The 20,032-nt window shown below is 38.6% G+C and overlaps 1 protein-coding gene across 1 annotated transcript in view; it reads right to left on the bottom strand.

Moving 5' to 3' along the window:
- Positions 1 to 7,988, bottom strand: part of RGS22 (regulator of G protein signaling 22) — a 64,622-nt gene extending 56,634 nt beyond the window's left edge. The window contains exons 1-3 of the mRNA XM_068396912.1: positions 7,964 to 7,988; positions 7,145 to 7,173; positions 2,712 to 2,774 (exon numbers count right to left, since the gene is read on the bottom strand). Coding sequence (XP_068253013.1) covers positions 2,712 to 2,774; positions 7,145 to 7,173; positions 7,964 to 7,988 — 117 coding nt within the window. The remainder of the gene's footprint in view (positions 1 to 2,711; positions 2,775 to 7,144; positions 7,174 to 7,963) is intronic.
- Between the last annotated feature and the right edge of the window lie 12,044 nt (positions 7,989 to 20,032).

The following is a 20,032-nucleotide window of genomic DNA, read 5'->3' as shown; positions in this document are numbered from 1 at the left end:
TAAACAAGTTGACATTACTGTGCTTTCTTACTGAGCCTCCAACACTGAGCTGGATGGCATTTTCTGACTTCTGAATTTTCATTCCTGGCTAAACATATACCTGGATGTTTTAAATACATGGATCAAAGATTCAAATTCTAGGGATGCCTTACCAGCTAGAAATGGAAATGTATCCAGGCCAAGGTTTCTCTTATATCTTTCATTTTAGATTAGTTATTGAGGAAGATGTAACTTGTTTGTATGTCACGTAATTGGTTTCTCCTACTGTGAAATCACTGTATCACTGGCAACATGTGCCCTCACAGGGTTTTTTGTATTGTTTTATCTTTCAGAAATATTTTCCTTACAAACTATCCTTCATTACAATATGTAGATCTTTGGAGTACCTAGATATTCATGTCAGATTGTACTGAATATTATTATAACAACAGGATTGCTTAAAGGACATACTGTAAATCAAAGCAAATAAAAAAAAGCTGCTGGTGCTATAGCAAGTCCCCAGTGATACAGTTTTCCATACACTAGTGGTGCATTATAAATCAATGCAGAGGCATCTTCTTAAAATAAGCATATGCTACCCCTGATTTCTTGCATCAAGTCACACAATATTTTCAGTTTAGCTTGTTGCCTAACTACTAGCACACCTGGGTAATAGTGTTCCCAGGCAACAGCGTAGGAGCACAACAAGAATAAAGGAATGGAAACTTCAATGTGGTGTTTTAGTAGAAGCCTTCTGAGAAGGAAAGGGAAATTGGGAATATAAGGTATTCAAACCACAGAACTCAAGGCATTAATAGAATTTAATCCTGAAGAGGGTAAATCTTCAGGAAAAGATCAAAGAGAAAATAAAACCAATTATGAGAATATTACTGACAAATATAGCTAATAGAGCGTCTCTTTTCGTGACGATATGTAAGTATATAGAAGAGAGACCATGTGTCATCTTTGAAACCTACCAAGACTACCAGCGTAAAACAGTGTTTACTCAGGAGTGTCTGTGAACTCTTTTCTATGGGCTTCCAGAACCATCAAGAGTGCCTGGACAACCACTGTGGTTCAGAGCTGCTGAGCTGCGCCAGGTCTGCGGGCTGAGGAGCCCTCTGAGGCCACAGAGAATTTTGGCCTCTAATAGACATTCTGAAATCTATGCATGTCCAAGGAGACTCAGAGACTAAGCAGGCTGAACTTCCTTACCCGGTCCATCCTCTGTGATTTGGGGAAAACTTGAAGCATAGTTTCCAAATAAGCAGCAAAGGCGTGGAGGATGGTATTCCTACGCTAAGAACAATCTGGCACATGGAAGGAGGCCTGGGTTTAAAAGCTACGTAGTTAGGCTTGGATTTAGGCAGATAGCCTAAAGCAGCTGCAAGGGGAGGAAAAAAAAGGGAAGAGAAAAAAACACAGCCCTCTCAACACACATTTTCTTCCATCTGTGTCTCCCTAGCTTTGTCAAAATTATTCTTAGGAGTCTTGCAGTGTGGTGAGAGCATGTAAAGGCTGAGTTCCTGAGAGAAGTCAGTATTGCTGCTGTGCACAAAACTCACACTCTGATATACAGTTAATACCTCCAGATTCTATTTTAAGATAAAAAACTGGCATGGGGAGCCTGTTCTACCATCCTTCGTTCTGCAACTCCCATTATGTGTACTTTTACACAAATCTGTGATGTGGCTTAGAGAGCACATCTATGTCTTGTTCAGTTTGGTAAGCCTGAATCATAACTGAATTTATTTCAATAGCAGCTACACCATAGTCTTAGATCCAAGGAGCATCAAGAAATATTCTGCCCCTTCCTAATGCTGGCAGTGATTCCTACCAAGCAAGTTGCGGAAATGGGTGTATGTTCTCATAGTGCAGCCTGTTGGGCTGCAGTGCTTTAGGAGGAAGACAGGCTGTGGGGCAGCTCTGGGGTAAATCAGCTGTGAGGCCCCATGGGAGCCATGAATGACACTGTGGAAATGTCTGTGCCACCTTACAGGAGAGTATGGGTGTGAGGTGTGGGGATGGAGAGAATGGGGATAGGCAGGGCTGAGACTACTAAGATGAAGTTGGGTGAGGTTGCTGCGTTGAGGGAGCAGGACAGTACATGTGACTCCTATGAGAGTGTGGGGAGGCAGGGTAGTTGATGGGGAAAAGGAGCAAAATATAGGGCACTGGGTATGGTGGTTTAACGGCAACTGGCTCAGCACACAGAATACAGTGTAAGGCTGCATCCTTCTAGCTGCAGAGGGGAGGGGAAGAGGAGGGGAGTACCAACTTTGAAGTCTTCACAGCCACGAAGAGAAACAGTTGGTTCCTGAGGTGAAGTGGTTATTAATCACTGAGTGCATGGCCAGAAGAATGTAAAAGGACAAACATTTGTTATGTCAGCATGTTGTGATACCAGAATAAAAGTGGACTCCTTATGCTTTTTAAATAAGTATTTACACCTCTTTTTCATTTCCTATTTATATTATTTTGGTGCACTGTGATTTAAATAAATAAATTTGCAATAGAAAATCTGTCTCCAGAAGTCCAAATACTGTGTTATTTTTCCTGACAGATAACAACATTGAACAATAAGAGTTTCTACCATTAAAATACAGACATATTGTAAAAGCCATTTAATTTCCCAGTGGCAAAATGCAAAATGTTCTAAGCCGGATTATTTTACTACTAATCTTAGTAAGGTGTTTCTTGTATTTTGGAAGGAATTTCTGTAAGGTACTTACCGGAAGACTCAAAAATTCATTAAAGTAGTCCACAAGCATATCATCTGTGGCTAAGTATTCTTCCTACAGAGAGACAAAACCACAAAGCAAGGCTTGTATTAATCTGCGCTAACATGGTTTGAACGTATTGTTGCCTCAAACAATGACTTTTCCATGAGATATGACAGCAAACTTTTGCAAAATATTGTTTCCCACTTTTGAGAATATAATCATTGCATCATTGTTATATTCTAGCCATTGTACATCACTGAAGTCCTCAGCAATTTAAAAAACACACGTGAAGGTAAATCCTTTGCCAAGAAATATACAGATAAAACCTTCATAAACGTAAGAGCTTCTAAATGCTGGAAATCTGCATGTTTGTTTACTTTTGAAAAAATGTGCATAAGCTAACAGACTAGAATTTCCCCACATTATACCTTTCTCTCTCACGTCTGGGAAGGAGGGGAGTATAAAAGTTCACCAGAGTCTGCTTCTGCTTCCATACTGCTGCTTGGGGATATTTTGGGAATAAAAGGGAGTTCACTGATCTGTTAATTTGGCTCACGAAGTAAGCAGTATATGCCATACTTGGAATCTGACAGAACTGGGAGGCTTTCTATTGACCTCATCAGAAGTGAAGACTGCATCTGCAGGTGTTCTTGTACCACTGAATTTTAAATCCTGTTAACAAGACTCAAAAACCGTAGAATAGAATTTTTTTTTGCTATTGACAAATCAGTGAATATGGATGCAAATCTTACTTCTGCTGCACTCAATGCCATCCCTCACCCCCGCTTCAATTCAACAGAAAGTAAAAGTAGAACATTACTCCATTGGTCTTCAGAAATCCATTTTCAGTACAACGAAGACTTCTGAACAATTTTTAATAGTTTCAGTTTTTGGGTATTCTATTATTTCTACCTTGCAACACAAGGAATCACAGAATCACAGAATCACAGAATCAATCAGGTTGGAAGAGACCTCTGGGATCATTGAGTCCAACCATTGCCCTGACACCACCCTGTCAACTAGACCATGGCACTAAGTGCCATGTCCAGTCTTTTCTTAAACACATCCAGAGATGGTGACTCCACCACCTCCCTGGGCAGCCCATTCCAATGTCTAATAACCCTTTCTGAAAAGAAATTCTTCCTCATGTCCAACCTGAACCTCCCCTGGCGAAGCTTGAGGCTATGTCTTCTTGTCCTATCACTAGTTGCCTGGGAGAAGAGGCCGACTCCCACTTCACTACAACCTCCCTTCAGGTAGTTGTAGACTGCAATAAGGTCACCTCGGAGCCTCCTCTTCTCCAGGCTAAACAACCCCAGCTCCCTCAGCCGTTCCTCATAGGTCAGACCCTCCAGACCCTTCACCAGCTTGGTCGCCCTCCTCTGGACTCGCTCCAACACCTCAACATCTTTCTTGAAGTATGGGGCCCAGAACTGGACACAGGATTCAAGATGCGGCCTCACCAGTGCCGAGTACAGAGGGACGATCACTTCCCTAGACTGGCTGGCTACACTATTCCTAATGGAAGCCAGGATGCCATTGGCCTTCTTGGCCACCTGGGCACACTGCTGGCTCATGTTTAGCCGGCTGTCGATCAGCACCCCCAAGTCTCTTTCTGCTGGGCCGCTTTCTAACCGCTCTTCCCCCAGCCTGTAGCGCTGCATGGGGTTGTTGTGGCCGAAGTGTAAGACCTGGCACTTGTTCTTGTTGAACCTCATGCCGTTGGTCTCGGCCCATCTATCTAACCTGTCCAGATCCCTCTGTAGGGCCTTCCTACCCTCCAGCAGATCGACACTCCCACCCAGCTTGGTGTCATCTGCAAATTTGCTGAGGGTGCACTCAATCCCTATGTCTAGATCATCTATAAAGATATTGAACAGCACTGGCCCCAGAACTGAGCCCTGGGGAACACCGTTAGTGACCGGTCGCCAGTTGGATTTTGCCCCATTCACCACCACCCTCTGGGCTCGGCCATCCAGCCAGTTTTTAACCCATCGAGAAGGAGAATGCACCTAAATCAAATGTATTTGCTGATATCAGCAAAGGTCTTGTGACACAAATCATTTTTAAGTTCGTAGCATTGAAATGCGCTAGTGAGGAATAGTGTTAATGAGAGGCTATGCACAGTGTACATGGTATCACTTGTGGGCAGACAGTACCTTGATCCAAACTTCACAGTGTCTAACCTAATTAGAGAGAGCTTATACTTAGATAAGGAAGAAATCTTGAGCTAACCTACTTTAATATGAACTCAGGAAGGCCCCTGTGTGCTGCATGACAAGTCAGAACCAGACCTGATGGTATTTGTCCAGCCTTAATCTGCCAACATTTATTCCTTAGCACTTGTAGTTGCTGCTATGACTGAGAGAGGACAGGCAAGTTAGCTCGTGCTCATTCCTGGAAAATGCTGACAACACTGAAAGCAAAGCTTTCTGCATTACAGAGATCGTGCTTTATTTGGATCACAGGCCCATGGTCCAATGCAGCTGCAGTATGATGGACCTAGAGATGTTAGGGCACTGATTAAATAGGAGAATTTACCTAAGTGTCTAACCCAAGGCATTTTGAAGTCAACAGAAAATCCTCTTCCTGGTGTCATCAGGTGATCAATCAGATCCAGAAATCTTAATTCAGCAAGTGTTAACACAATTAACAAAAAACGTCATTAGAAACAAGCTGCAGTCTGCCTCATGTTTGGTTTGAGTAATGCACAATTAGATTTGACACTGATAAGGATGAACCTGAAGACGGCTAGTTATAATAATACCCCATGTAAATATTTTATTGTTTCAAAGGACTTATTTAAAACAATTCATTTATTACTGGCTGAAGTATAAGCTCTTTAAGAATATGCAGGTAACGTGTTTTTAATTTGTCAAGGATATAATTCTCTATAGTCCCATGTAACAGCAAGAAATGTAAACACAGTGGTTGATTAATCAGTAAAATGTTTATGATCTTATTAATGCAAGCTTTACTACCTACTGATCTTACTGCATATATACACAATATAGTTTCCTCTGTTTTTTGGAGGATTTTTTTGTGGTCAGTCTTATTTTCATTTGAAAGCATAGTCGCACTTTCATATTTGCACATTATAGGTTATGGAGTTGCATATACAATACTATAGCTTAGATTTTTGTGTCAGGAAACAGTTTTTTTCCTTTCTTCCCATGCCATCTTTCCTGCTGCACAGTCTGAATTATGAGTAGAAAAACCTGTTTACAATTGCAATTGGAGGTCAAGGTGGGCTAAAAATTGGTCCAAAACTGCAGTTTTGCCTTTATGCAATTTATGTACAAATAAGAATATCCTAGCCCTGATTTCTGTCACTCTTTTTTTTTTTTTTTTACATCTTTTTTAGGAATTTTAAAATCATTTTGGCAAAGGTATGCAACCATTTCTTAGATATTTTGTGGAAACAAACCTAATGACTTTCTAGCTGTAGTATTTGATAGCTTTCTCTATTACTGCCATCATGACCAAGTACAGAAACACAGAAATATTATTAGACACCAAAGGAGAAGCTGAATGTGGGTAAAAGTGGCACCATCTTGAAAGGTTTGCATTTCACATTGCAGCACCCACTAAAATGATAAATACCTCTCCACACTTGAAAAATATATTATAAATGGCATCTTTAAATGTCAGAAGTTAAAGTTAGTAGAAAACCCTGATCCTGCATAGAGCTCTGACAGCTTCATGTCTTTGTGTAAAGTTCACCTGGAGTCACACATGTCTAGTCACATTAAGTACCTGCAGAATCAAGGTTTAATGCAATGTAAGTAGGTAGTTGAGAGGTGTTCTCATGTACATGTTTACATATGCTAAATATCTGCTATATATATTGTTTATCTCTACCTGAATTCATGTTGATTCTGTTTATTATAATAAACGATATAAATAAAATAATATCTAGAGGCTCCCAAAAGGAATAGCAATACATTTATACTTCAAAATACACAGTTACAAGGGCATCCAAAATGGGCAAGAGGCAAACGTTACCTAAGCTGCAAGATTTAAGGTGTCATTTCATATGAGGTAACAGACAAACATATGTACCTTTCAAATGAGAAGACAAACATCAGGGAAATCCTACAATGAGCTATGTGCAAAGGGCAGAAAAGGTAAAATAAGGAGAAGATTGTTAAAACTGTCATGTTGAACCTTCCAGTTGATTTTTCCCTTCCTTCATCCTATTTCACTTTCCTTTCCATTTCCATCCTTATTCTCCATAGTTTCCTGTTACATTTTTTTTTCATTATTTTCAAACTAGGTATTTTTTGTCTGAGAAAATTGTAAGAAATTACTCAGTACTCCATACTTACACAGAGGAAAGAAATGAGAAACCAGACAACAGTTTCCAAAAACTTTTTTTTTCTTCTTTTTGCTCTACAGTTGCATGACAAAATGAATGATCAAGCCTTACAAAGCATACTTACAAACACTTCTTCTGTTATACATGGAGGCTCTGAAACACAAAAATGAAATATACGTTATCCAAGCAATACAATCAAGCTTATTCAACTATGATTACTGAACAGAAACAAAAAGTAGTGAGGCATGACAACCTTCCTGGATATTCTGAAATAAAATCACTCAGCCTGAGGAAACAAAATAAACTCTAAGAACATGTAGTAATGTTGACCCATGCATAAAAACATTCAGTATCACAGGAATGATTTAAATATAATTAAAGTATTATTTTCCTGGGTTATTTCTCATACATAACAGTTACCTTCTTGTCAGCTTTCCTCTGCAAAATTGATTACTAGAAGCTTGCTGGTTTTAGAATCATAGAATCATATAATCGTTTTGGTTGGAAAGGACCTTTAAGATCATCGAGTCCAACCGTTAACCTAACAGTACCAAGTCCACCACTAAACCATATCCCTAAGCACCACATCTACAATGATTTTTGAAATTTTAATGAAAATACAGATTTGTATGAGACTCTGGGAGCCTTGAACAGCAAATATTATGAATCATATGATAAAATTCAAAAAAATGTAATTGTAGGTTTTCTCAGATAACCAAATCTCACTCATTCTAGGAGAATATTCCATCTTTTGTGATGCCATTGGAAGGGAGTAAGGTTCTCTCTTCAGACTGATGAATTTTGCTGGGCAAGTTTAAACCCAGCAGTTCAAAATCTCCCTCTTTTGTATCACCATCTCTGCACCTGAGACCATCACCTTGGGGTCCGACCCCCTGTCTGACACAGACTCAGTCCATCACCCTGCGTGGAAAGTACTACATACCTGTGGTAAGCCGCTTCGACTGCATCCTGGATCTACACGCATAAGGGCCGGCACCCACATCTGCATGTTTATGGCCTCATTTGCAAAGGTGAAATCCTTGACTGCAGACCAGAAATAGAAGCTGCAGAGTTCCTAGGCCTGGTTGGGGACTGCTGGTCTGCACCAGGGCAGGGTGGCTCTGCTCCACAGCTCACAGCAAGCAGGGTTGCTATGGCACTGCAAACAATGCACAGGGTGAGCCGAGCAGTAAACAAATACTTCCACTGCTGCTGCAAAGCAGGCTCAGTCTCCGTGAAGCAGACAGGTATCAGGCACGCTAGCAATACGGCCCCAAAAGAGATGCCTGTGAACTAGGAATCTGAGGATATTTGCAGCAAGAAATGAAATTAAATGCTCTTTTCTCAACTGACTTAGGCAGTTCTTAGTCCAAAATTATATTCTACCTTCTCCTACATTAGCAAAATCCTCCAGCCACATGAGAGTTTGCCTTAAAAAAAAAAAAAAAAAATCTCAAAATGTACAACTAATAACCAATGGATTTACATCATGTATCAAATAATTCTGCATCCTTAAGCAGACTGTGAGGCTTCATCCCAAGTAACAAAGTCAGTCCTATCTCTGGTAGAGAACTTCCACTGCAACCGAGTAAGAAAATGTGAGGGGCTTCATATTGCTAAGGCTGGGATGAAACCTGGGCTGTTTCCTAACAGGTACAAGTGGCTCCATTGTGGTGTACCAGAAGCACAACCTGCAGCCTTGGCAACAGCCTTCCTCCCTTCCTCCTGCTGCCAGGGCCCAGACCTAGCAGAAATCCAAAGGCAGCTACATTTTCCCTCAGTTAGGGAGTTTATAAATAGTGTGCATGGAACGAGAAAAGACATTAAGAGGCATAGAAAAGAGTCTACTACCAGAATGTTAGTTTCTTCTTTGGCTGAAGGAAGTACTCCAGGATGTAAGAGAAAGTCACATTTCTGGTATGGTCAGCTAAAGCTGTGTACAAAGAAGGAATTCAGGCTCCTATATAAGGTTCTCAGTAGACTTCCAATGTTCTACAACTGCGATCTGAAAACATTCTACCTAGTGTGTATCTGATCCTAGAACTGCTTAAATTGACAAGTTATCAAGCAGTGGAACAGGCTGCCCAGGGAAATGGTGGAGCCACTGTCCCTGGAGATAATTAAAAGATGAGTAGTGGTGCTTAGGGATATTGTTTAGAGGTGGACTAGGTAGTGTTAGGTTAATGGTTGGACTCAATGATCTTAAAAGTCCTTTCCAACCAAAATGATTCTATGATTCTATGATTCTAAATTCTTCAGGCACCTTCAGGTTTTTTGGCATGACTGTTCCCTCAAAGGTTCTACTGCTGCTTATTTCCAGAACAGCACTGATTTCAGTGGCTTGGCATAAATCCCACTGTGATCAGTTGTACAAGATGTCATGTATACAAGTTACATGAAGGGCTCCTTTGAGAAGCCTAATCCATCAGCTGTGCTCAGGAAGTGCCCAAAATGCACCAAGAGCTTCCCATTCCCAGTAAACTCTATCATTTGTGCCCCTTTTCACAGAACGGTGTAGTCTCTCCAGTCATGCTCTTCAGCTGTGAAAAAAAAGTTTTATTTTAATTCATACATGATTTTGGTGGAATCCATGATCAAGTAAAAACAGAACAAATGCACATGCTCAGGGACTACAGCTTAAAGTCCAGGAATTGATGACTGTCAAAAATGAACAAGCAGCAAATATCACAGAGGAAGGGAAAATGGCTTCATCTCCTAGAAACATGTGGTATTTTGCACCCTCTTCTTCAGATGTGCATTCCCTCTCCTGGGGGTGTCTGCCCAAATACCACAATCACTGCTCTAATTACTAAATGCCAGAATAATGCCTCTTCTGATTATCTTGGTGGAATATTGTTAGCTGTCTGATTAGCTTTTTAGGGTGGATTGTTTTGTGGAGTTTTTTTTCACTTAAGGGAAGAACAGTATTTCCAAAGAACTAAGAGATATGCTGATTAGTATTATAGCTAAGATACACATTTCAGCCAAAAGTTTGATATATATGAAAAGCATATTCAACAGAAGCAAAGAATAAAATATAAAGATTCAAACTTAAGTGAGCTATGGACAATTTAAATAGCACGATCAGTATTCTGGTGAAGTATTAACTACTCTTAAGTTCTCTGTATGCAAATTCTATTTGATAAGACGTGATAAACAGTAGGTTAAAACTGAATGGCATACATTCAAACACATGATTTCTTAGTGCCATGTATTAGGACATGTGCTATTGTGATTATGAAATATTTCAAATAGGTGTACCTAATATATATGTAAGAAATATGCATAACAAGATAGCCCATAAAATGTAAAGTGAAACCTTTCCAACAAGTAGAAGAATTGCACTGCATTGTCTATGACACTGCATTGTCTCATAGCCAAACTACTTAATGATTTCAAATGTTTAAGATAAAGTTCATTCCACTCCTTTTCCCCCTGCCCCTTTTTCTTTCTGATGTAGGTTTAGGCACAGTCTTTGGTGTATAACGTTCTCCTAAACTTCCCAAGTTGCTTGTAATTTTTGAAGAAAAAACAGCAACAGAAACATGATGAATGTGTCTTTTTTAAAATTAGAAAAGGAAGCCACAAGTCAGCTTAGATAGAATTGAAGTTTTGAAATGAGTCAATAAAAAAAACAAAACTCCTTTTTCTCTCCTTCTGTCATCTGGTATATTTTGGTATAAAACTCTTAGGTCTTTGTTCTCTTTGTAGTGTGCTTCAAAGATTGTGTTTTGGATTCAGCACATCAGGAAATACACACTGTACTCTCTCACAGAGAATCTATTAGCTGTCGTTATCACTTTCTCATTATCTTAGTTAGCAACACACATTTAGGTCAAATATTTCGTAAGTGTGCATTTCAGTACTGATTTTATATTGCCAGTTAAATGTTCACCAGCTGATGAAGCTGAGATATAAAGATTAAGCTCATTTTCCTCCTTTTCCACTTTTTTCTCTTTCCATGTTCTGCTCTTATTTTCATTTTGATGATTATTTATCTTAGCAGAACAACAGACCTACAGAATGTTTCATACATGTAGTCAAAGCCATGATCTATCCCAAAAAGCATCTGATCTTGTAGAAAAGATGAATGGCTAGACAGGCTGGAGAGTAAGTTCTAAAAAAGGTGATACCAGTAAAATTCTAGACAAGAGAACATAAAAAGACTAGAAGTAAATTTTTAACATTTTGAGAAAATGGTAATCTAGCAGAAGGCCAGCACAGGAAGACAAATGGGAGGAAAACATAAATTCGTCCTCTCCATCCCTGCTGGCATCTCCCTCCTCTGCTCATTACTGCAAAGCCATTTGGAGAGGTGAACTTTCAGTCAAGACTTTGATCAGTCATTGTCCCTTTCCTCCACACTCCTCAGAAATTTATGCTTTCAAAAATTAACCAGGGAAAGTGTCTCAAAGTATCAGCCAGGCAAATCAGACAAAAACTGCTGAGACAACCTTGGACTCAAAGAAACCAGCATATAACCTATGCCAGCTTGCTGGGTGAGTATGGCTCCTCCTTGTGACTTGCTGAAGTAAAGAAAAGGCATAAACTGGGTTACTTTATTAAATCCAAATGCACACTTGTGTTTTTTAGGTGCTAACCTGTGTTTAATTCCTGGCAGCGGTCACAGTGAAGCCATGAGCATCCTCATAATTAATTACTCATTCAAAAAGTAGCAAATACTATTTAAAAATGCAGATAGGTATCTAGAGGGATCTCCAAGGGCAGCTATTATCTAATTCCCATTGATTTTCAATAGAAACTCCCCATCTCAGTTATAGGTAGGCATTTCATCATGTGATATCTTTAATACCTAAATATCTTTACAGAAATCCAACCTTAGTTAAACATAACTACTCTTTCTTCTTTGGATGATTGCCACATACATTTTAGCTTTTGCATCTGACAGCAGCAATCTCATAAACGGGAAACAGGTGCTAGGAAACCTATTTAAATATTGACTGCAGAACTGCCAAAGTGGGAAACAGATTCTGAGAGGAAAGCACAAATTGATCATCAGATAGCTGGCCCTTAAATGCCTTAAATTATTCTGTTGGCAAACTGGCAGAAGCTGCCTGTTGTGGTAGTACAGCCCCTGTGTGTTGAAACTGATAGTTCTAGTTTACAGCACAGTTTAATGCAATTCTGTGGCTGTCAGAAAAAGTTAATGCAGACACCCAAGGAAACAGTTACAGGGAATATGAGCACTCAAAAGAATTCTGAAAGGAGAAAAAAAAAATCCTGGAGATAGTCTAGGTGAAGGGAAAAAAGAAAGTGCTTAAAAATAAAATAGTAAGGGCTAAATAGTAAAGGAAGAGAAGTGACATAGCTTTGGTCTATCAACATTAGAAACCTTTTACTAGTGGATGAGGCTGTCAGAGGGAATGCAGGTCCGAAGAACTTGGCCTCTACAAAACTCTCTATTGAGATAGTCCCGGGAGAATATTCCTTGACTTGTCCATGTCACCAATGGCCCAATGATTCCTATAACAATCTTATTCTACCAGGACAAGGTAGAGGGGTTTTATTAAGTTTAAAAGCTTTAAATAAAGTTTGATTTCCCTTTGCTTAGTATGGGCCTTTGAAAAGGTAGAAGGAATACAGAGGCATACCTGGAAAGTGAATCGGAATTTGGAAGGACCACTTAGCAATTTGTGATATACAGTTGTACTCTTGCTACTTCACACATGCCAGCTACCTACTTCATACCTGCAGTCATCTGATGATCCCTTTAGAAATTTGTATTAGTGTCTTAAAAGATAACTGCTAGAACTTTAGGAGAATATCATACTATCGTTTCTAATTTTGGAAAGGAGCATTAACACTTAATTGAAGAAACTATTCGGCAAGATTGTGGCAGCTTAAAGAAGTGTATTAGAAATAAAGTCATCTTGTGAAAAAATATGAAAATCAGGAAAGAACTACTAGACCCACAGCTATCAAACCACATACAAGATAAAAAAATTGGCATGGTGCATAAGGTTACAGCAAGGCAGAGAGAGTTTATTGCTAGCAGCCCTACTACAGTTAATGTAGCATAGCTTTCACCTGAAACATAAGATACAGATCAGAAGAAACTGTGACAGTTATTTCTCACAGAGATTTCACTATCAGGGGATGTATCAGAAATTCTGGCACTGTGTACAGAAGATTGCATTGTCACTGTCTATTCTCTGTTTTTCATGTAGGTAAACTGGAGTCATATTTTGTAATACATTTTGTCTGTGCTAATTTAAGCTTTGCAAGTTTACCACCACTTCTTACTTTTAGTTGTGCAAGCAAATTTCGTGACAATTTTTTTTTTATCAGGTTACTTGTAGCTTGGTTTAAGTCAGGTCAGTGCCTTGATCTTGGCTTAAAAGGTGTTCTAGCCAACTAAGGGGCCAACACAAGAGGCATATGAAGAAGCTTCAGCAGACAGGAATCACATATGCCAAACATGTCCTTTAACAAGATGACCTCCTGGCAGTAGGTGGCATATACCCAACAAGAAACACTAAATGCATGCGTGTCTTTCCAGTCTTGCTGTTACAATCAAACAATTGTCAACAACAGTCCCTAAATCCAAGATTCCCCCAGCTAAGTTACCCATGTGAGAGATTACTGATGCATGGAGCCTGTGGATAGCAGCAGTCCTGTTTGAGACAGCACATCCCACTGACCACCAGCTCCCACCTTTTTTGTATTATACTGCTATGGCTGCTTGTGTAGCTGTATAATGAAGCAGACTGGGAGACTGATCCAGCTCAAAAAAAAAAAAAAAAAAGGAAAGAAGAAAAAGATTTCATGTACATCAGCTTCCAGAACACAGTGGTGTCAACACAACAGGTGTTAAGAACGGTATAAGAATCCTCCTTAAGATTTCAATAATGCTTCAGAAAAGCATACAAAATTACAGCCTTCTTATTTTTTAGGTATTCTGCGTTCCTACCTACTCTTCTGGACTCCAGAAGTACCTACTTAAAGAATAAAGAACACATTAAGTTCCCAAATTCTCACCCAGTCTTCATTTAACAGACTAAAACTAAAAAAATGCTGCCATTCTGATATTGTTAAAAATATCTAACATGGGAATAGTTAGCTACCTCCCAAATTATGAGTTTGAAAAAGTTGATGTTTTCCCTTGTTCCCTAAAGCCAGATTCATCAATTAAGTGTGAATAAAATGCATACAGTAAGATATTTTTCCTGTGATCATTTTAAACCATGATAGATTGAGGAGGCACTTGTGGATTATCCATACTTTGTAAAATTATATTAGATTTTACTATCAAATACATTTTCTGCAGTTGGGAAATAAAGTCCGGAGTGTGCAGCTCCCGAAACTATCAATTCTCGAATACTTCAACTGCAACATTTCCATGAGAGAGTTACGTTTTGTAGCCAGCACCAGGCTGGCATGGAGACTGACAGACAATCCAAGTCTATGGCTGAGGTAGGAACTGAGGCAGCAGGCACTGTTTAGGCCAATCTTGCCTGGTTGCTGTAGGACCTGGCTGTGTGCCCAGCACAGCTTCAGCCTGGAATGGAGGCCCTGGAGAAGTAATACCATCCGAAGTGCTTCCCAGGATTCCACTCTTCTCTTGAAGATTTTGGTATGCAGCTCCTGGGGGCAAGAATTATGGCCACCCTTGCTTTAAGCTATTCAAACCATTTTGCGTTTGTAACGTTGAGTTAGTACGTAAGGGTTAAAGCAAGAAGAAAAAGAACTGAAGTTCTGTTCTTTAAGAAAAATCTTTGGTGCCCCCTTGTGATAAAATATTTTTATCAACAGAATGTATGCATTTGAAATAGAGCGCTATTTTCTGTGAGGAAAGCAGTTCCCCCCTTAAGATAACCCTTAAGATAGTCTCACATTTAAGTTAGTTAATTGAGCAAAGCATTTCAAGAATTAGTTTGTTTTCTTGTTATCCATTCTGTGTTGTATGACATCATTCTCCCTGAACTACTCTATGACAATTATTTAAAACAAGAAAAAAAGTCCAAAACAGGAACAAAATTCACCAGTCAGCATTTCTGTTTGGAGCAGAAAACAGGACCCATATCTTGCCCTTCACAAAAAAATTGTGGTCCTTCTTACTACACCCATTTGGGATAGAGTCTTGGAACAGTTTCTTGACAGAAACACTTCCAACAGCAAGGCTAGAGAATAACTGCATCCCAGTAATAGTTTTTGTATGCCACAGAATACACAATGAGGAAAAAGGATAAAGGAAAATTGAACCTGAAATTCCACTGTCTTGTGAGTGTGCTTCTTTTGTACAATTTTTTTCCGAAGACGGGAGAATGTCCTTAACACAACCAAAATTTATGCTTAAAAGCCAAAGGTGTTGCTGTTGCCACAATCTGTGTAGTATCTATTCTATCAAAGCATGCACCAGGAAAGTGTGCTGAATTCATACCAGAGAACTTCATTTTGTATCCCAGTGGCCTACATATAGGTGAGGTGCTGAGCTACTGAGTCCTGGCAGAACAAAGCATTTCTAAGAGGTGTTCTTCATGCCCCAAATAATGTATGACACCCAATTCAGTACTTAGGGAACTTTGGTGTCTGCTCAGATAGAGATAGGAGTCCCCCGTTTAGGCAACAGCAGCACTTTAGGATGATGACTGACATTTTTGCTGAAGTGAAAGACCACTGCACAACTGCTGACTCTTCTGCAATAACCTTGCACATCCAAATGATAACTTTTAGCGAGTGTTACTATGTTTATCTAGGGTACTATTACTTCCCAGCTAGCAGTCCCTTTTTTGCCAGAAGTTACTATCCTCCTACCACTTGAGCTGGTTCTAGTCATGACACGATGTCTAAGATTAAGCAGCTTATAGAAATAGGTTTTTCGCTATGATACAGGACTGAAAAGAAGCAGCTGAGATACAGGCACAGTTTCCACATCCCATTTGCCAGAGATTAAAGGTGCCTACAGAATTAAAACACAACCACCCTTGCGCAACTGTTTTCAGAATGAGTTTTAGAATGCAGAAAGGGGAAAATTATAGGGGCTTTTAACACATGAACTACAGTCTCCAAGTCAGAGATTTATTTTTATACGAAACTTCTAGTATTCAACACCATTGCTTGAGTTCGTTCAGAACGCCATGCCGTCCATATTTTCAGCCAAAGAGTTGGCTTCTTTGCTACTCATTCATTAGCACTCAGCTCAAAAAGGCCTTACTAGCATTTAGGCTGCCAACAAGTTCAGGCAGGTTCTAAAACTGTACAGAGGCTTGTCAAAATTAAGAGGGGAAAAAAAAATGTACTAAGTCTTTTTGTAGTGGGAATTTCAACTAATCAGAGCTCATGAACTCAGAAAGTAAAAGCAACCTTTGTTTTTGTTTAACTGAAAATAAACACATCATTCTCAAGAAGCAGTCAGATTTTGTTGGGGCATCTGATAAGTGATAACAGAATCTGCTAGATGTTTTGCACCAAAAAAATCCTATAAGGTTCACTACAGACAAAGAACTTGCACTTATAAAAATATATTATAATCACACCAAATACTAAATCACCATGAGACTGAAGTAGAGAAAGAAAAAAGCCTGAAACTCAGTAGTACAAAGTATGAGGTTGTACACTTATGGTTCAGTAAGAATTTATGGAAAAAATTGGTGTCTTTTCAAAATTTGAGAGAGAAGAATGTGGGAGTACTACATCTAGTGACTTAACTGCAAGTGTGCAGAAGACATAAAAGAAATGCTAGTCTTAGTATGCATTGGTCAAAGTATTTCTGGTAGAGAAAAGAAAGCCCTAATATTATTCAAGGTTTTGAGGAGGTTTTACCTAGAATACTGGTTGCATATTTTCAAAGGATAGATTCCAATGGAAACAGTGAAGAGTCAGAAACAGAAGTTGTATCTAAGAAGTGAAACTAAGTTCAAAGTTTTTTGTCAATGAAATAAAGAGTGAGGGGGTATTTATACTACACTATCATAACATTGGGGGCAGAAGTCTAAAGTGAGGAACACAGGTAGAGAATAGCTATTTTAATAGCAATGCTGAAAAAAAAAAAGCAACTGGTTAAGTGAATAGTAGGGCAATCTGGAACAGGTTTCCAACATAAAGGTCATGAGACACTGTTCTAGCCAGTTTTAAGACAGAACTTGATGACCTGACATAAGAGCTTGGCACTAGATTCCAGGAGACCCTTTCTAATCTGATATTCCTGTATTTCTTCATGTGTCTATAAAAACAGAAAAAAAAATAATTACTTCTCTTATTAAAATTAATCTTAATGGCCTAAATTGCCTAAGGCGTACTAATGAATAACCAATATATGGAATAGGGAAATAACCTGACAGATGTTGATTAGCTCCTTAAACAAAATTTTTTAATCATTTTTAGCTAGTTAGTGATAGAACATACTAACATTCTCTATCCTGTAAACAATTCAAAAGATTTATAACTTTTTTTTTGCCTAAGCTCTTCCATACTTGTCACCAAGGAAAGAATGATCAGAGACTTAAGTAATTTCAATTTCCTTCTCATAGACCACTTGAGGTTTATGGTTGCTGCTCAAAAAAAAAAAAGATTTATGAAGTACAATTCTTGCAGCAACATCTGTCAGCAGCAAAAGGTTACTTCTAAGAATTGTTTTTTAGAATTTAAACCCACAGCTCTGGCTCAAACCATCACCTTCAGAAATCTCAGAGCATTCCCTCGGTATCTTTTGTAGGCAATATCACTCCTCCCACTATAGATCATGCCTGTCTGAAGGGAAATAAGGATTGCAAAACCAAGGTTTTCAGCAAATAAACCAAATATTATCTTGAACATTAATTTTTATCTCATTATCCCCATCTTCTAGAGTGAAAGAAAATTCACTCCCTTTCCAACAATCTGTTGTCAATTTTAAGAAAAATTCTTGAGCTGGAGAATAATCATGGGTGGGATTTCTTAGGAAAGTCTCGACCTTCATCCTTTCTATCCAAGGACCACTTCTGCGTCCTTCTTCTCTGTGCTAGCTAGAAGTGTTAGTATCTGACCTCAGGTCTCTGAGAATTCAGCCTAGTAGAAAAAGAAAGATTCTGGACATGAATCCCTAAACTCCCTGACACTCATGGACTGTTTTTTTGTTTGTGTTTTTTGGTTTTGTTTTGGGTTTTTTTTTGGTGGTGGTGGTGGTGGGTTTGGTGTGGTGTGGGTTTTGGGGTTTTTTTTGGAGGATTGTTTTGTTTTTCACAAAGTAGGAACCTATGTTCTCCTTTGCTGTTTTATTCAAGTCCAGACTCATATAGCTTAGTGGTAGCTGATGGAGACTAATTGAGGGATACAGCTTGCAGGAAAAAAGCATACTAACAGGGACTCAAAAAAAAGTTACTTCCACTCTCCTATCCCAAAGACTTAATTTCTGTCAATAAAAAAAAAAAATCAAATATCAGGAACTTTCAACCCAAACTATCAGATAACTATAGCATAACTTGTGTGCTATAAGATATGTTATCCTTTACCCACACTAAGTATATCACTATTTTATTTCTCCCTTATGTCAAGGCATAAAGATAATTTTATTCAACAAAAAAATAAAAATCACTGACAGATAGGAGCATTACCCCTAGACAAGAAGTCTGGCTCTCTCACTTCCCCTCACCTCTGGTATAGGAGTGCACGACAGCAGAGAATGCATTTCACCCGAACACCAGAGTATAGTCACATTCATGATAGACCTAACTGAACAAGAGACATTTGGCTCAAGAAGAGATTTTTGTGAGACAGACTTAGAAGGAAAAAAAAGGTTTAAACATGCCAAGGGGCAGGAGGGGGATTTAAAATTGTTAAATGGGATTCAAGTATTTTTTTTCTCTCAAGTTGCTCCTTGTTGGATGGATGCTGTAGATGACAAAGATACTACGTTTAAAAACAAATAATGCCTATACCAGAACCAGTTTACCACCCCTATTCTCCCTGAATTATTCAGATTTTCACAAAAGCAAACTCTTTGGATAAGGTCACACATCTCTTACCAGAATTTTTTCCTCAAAGGGAAACAATACTTAACAACTGATTCTTAAACCGAGTTCCCATATGGCTTTCATCCCAAAGGTGCACTTGTTTCAGAAATACTTTCAGAACTATTGCTCAAGTTTTCAAAACAAAGCTTGTGCCTCATGTATTTCTGGACTGGACTGTAATACTGCACATCAGAAGGCGAGCTAAATCCTCTCACTGTCATAACTCTCCCATCAATTTCAAGGATGCATCTAAAGCTTTTTTTTTTTTTTCTTTCTTTTTGTTTTATACTAGAGACATAAAGTACGTTGGTATTTAGCAGAGGTAAAAATGCAGTGATGCCAATAGCAGTCTCACATGCTATGACATGCTGTACTTATTCTGCATTGCAGTTACAACCATCCTCTATTTTATTTGATAGTTCAATGGCAAGAAACAAAACTAATCCAAATTAAGTTATTATAAATTTAAACTATATGCATTCAGATTCTTGTGTAATATAGATTCCTGCCTAGAAAGTTGTTCTTCATCATGTCAGTTTAACCTTTAATAGAAAGTATTAAATGTTTCTAAAAAATGTATAGTTACTTTATACCTAAGAATAAAAGAACGAATCCAATAATTCTCTGAACTAAATTAACTTTTAAGTAGACCTTGAACACTTAAAGTTCCAAACAATTAGGGAAATGCAAATATTAAACAAATCAAATAATTTATCAGTTTTCCCACTTGCAGTCTCCTCCTCTGTCATGAATTGCCATTCTTCCTAAACCAAAACTATCTGTATTCCCTAGCTTGCCCCAAAATCCTTCCCCTCAATTGCTCCCTCAGAATAGATTCTGTATAGACTTCTCTTTCAGTCTTCCAGTTCAAGTGCTACCCATCTAACCCTAGACAAGAATAATGCAAAGGCTTAGTAAATACAAATAAGTATGGAATGCAAGTGTTGATAATTTTATTCATGCAATAAACATGATTTTCTGGCAGATATATTGTGTTGATCCCTTCTTTAATGATACCACGTTTGATTAATAGAGTTAGTACTAAAACTTCTATGGCATTT

Source organism: Nyctibius grandis, chromosome 3, assembly GCF_013368605.1.
Source record: "Nyctibius grandis isolate bNycGra1 chromosome 3, bNycGra1.pri, whole genome shotgun sequence".
Classification (NCBI taxonomy): domain Eukaryota; kingdom Metazoa; phylum Chordata; class Aves; order Nyctibiiformes; family Nyctibiidae; genus Nyctibius; species Nyctibius grandis.
The sequence above is the reverse complement of the archived record's forward strand: the minus strand, read 5'-3'. Positions and strand labels throughout refer to the sequence as shown.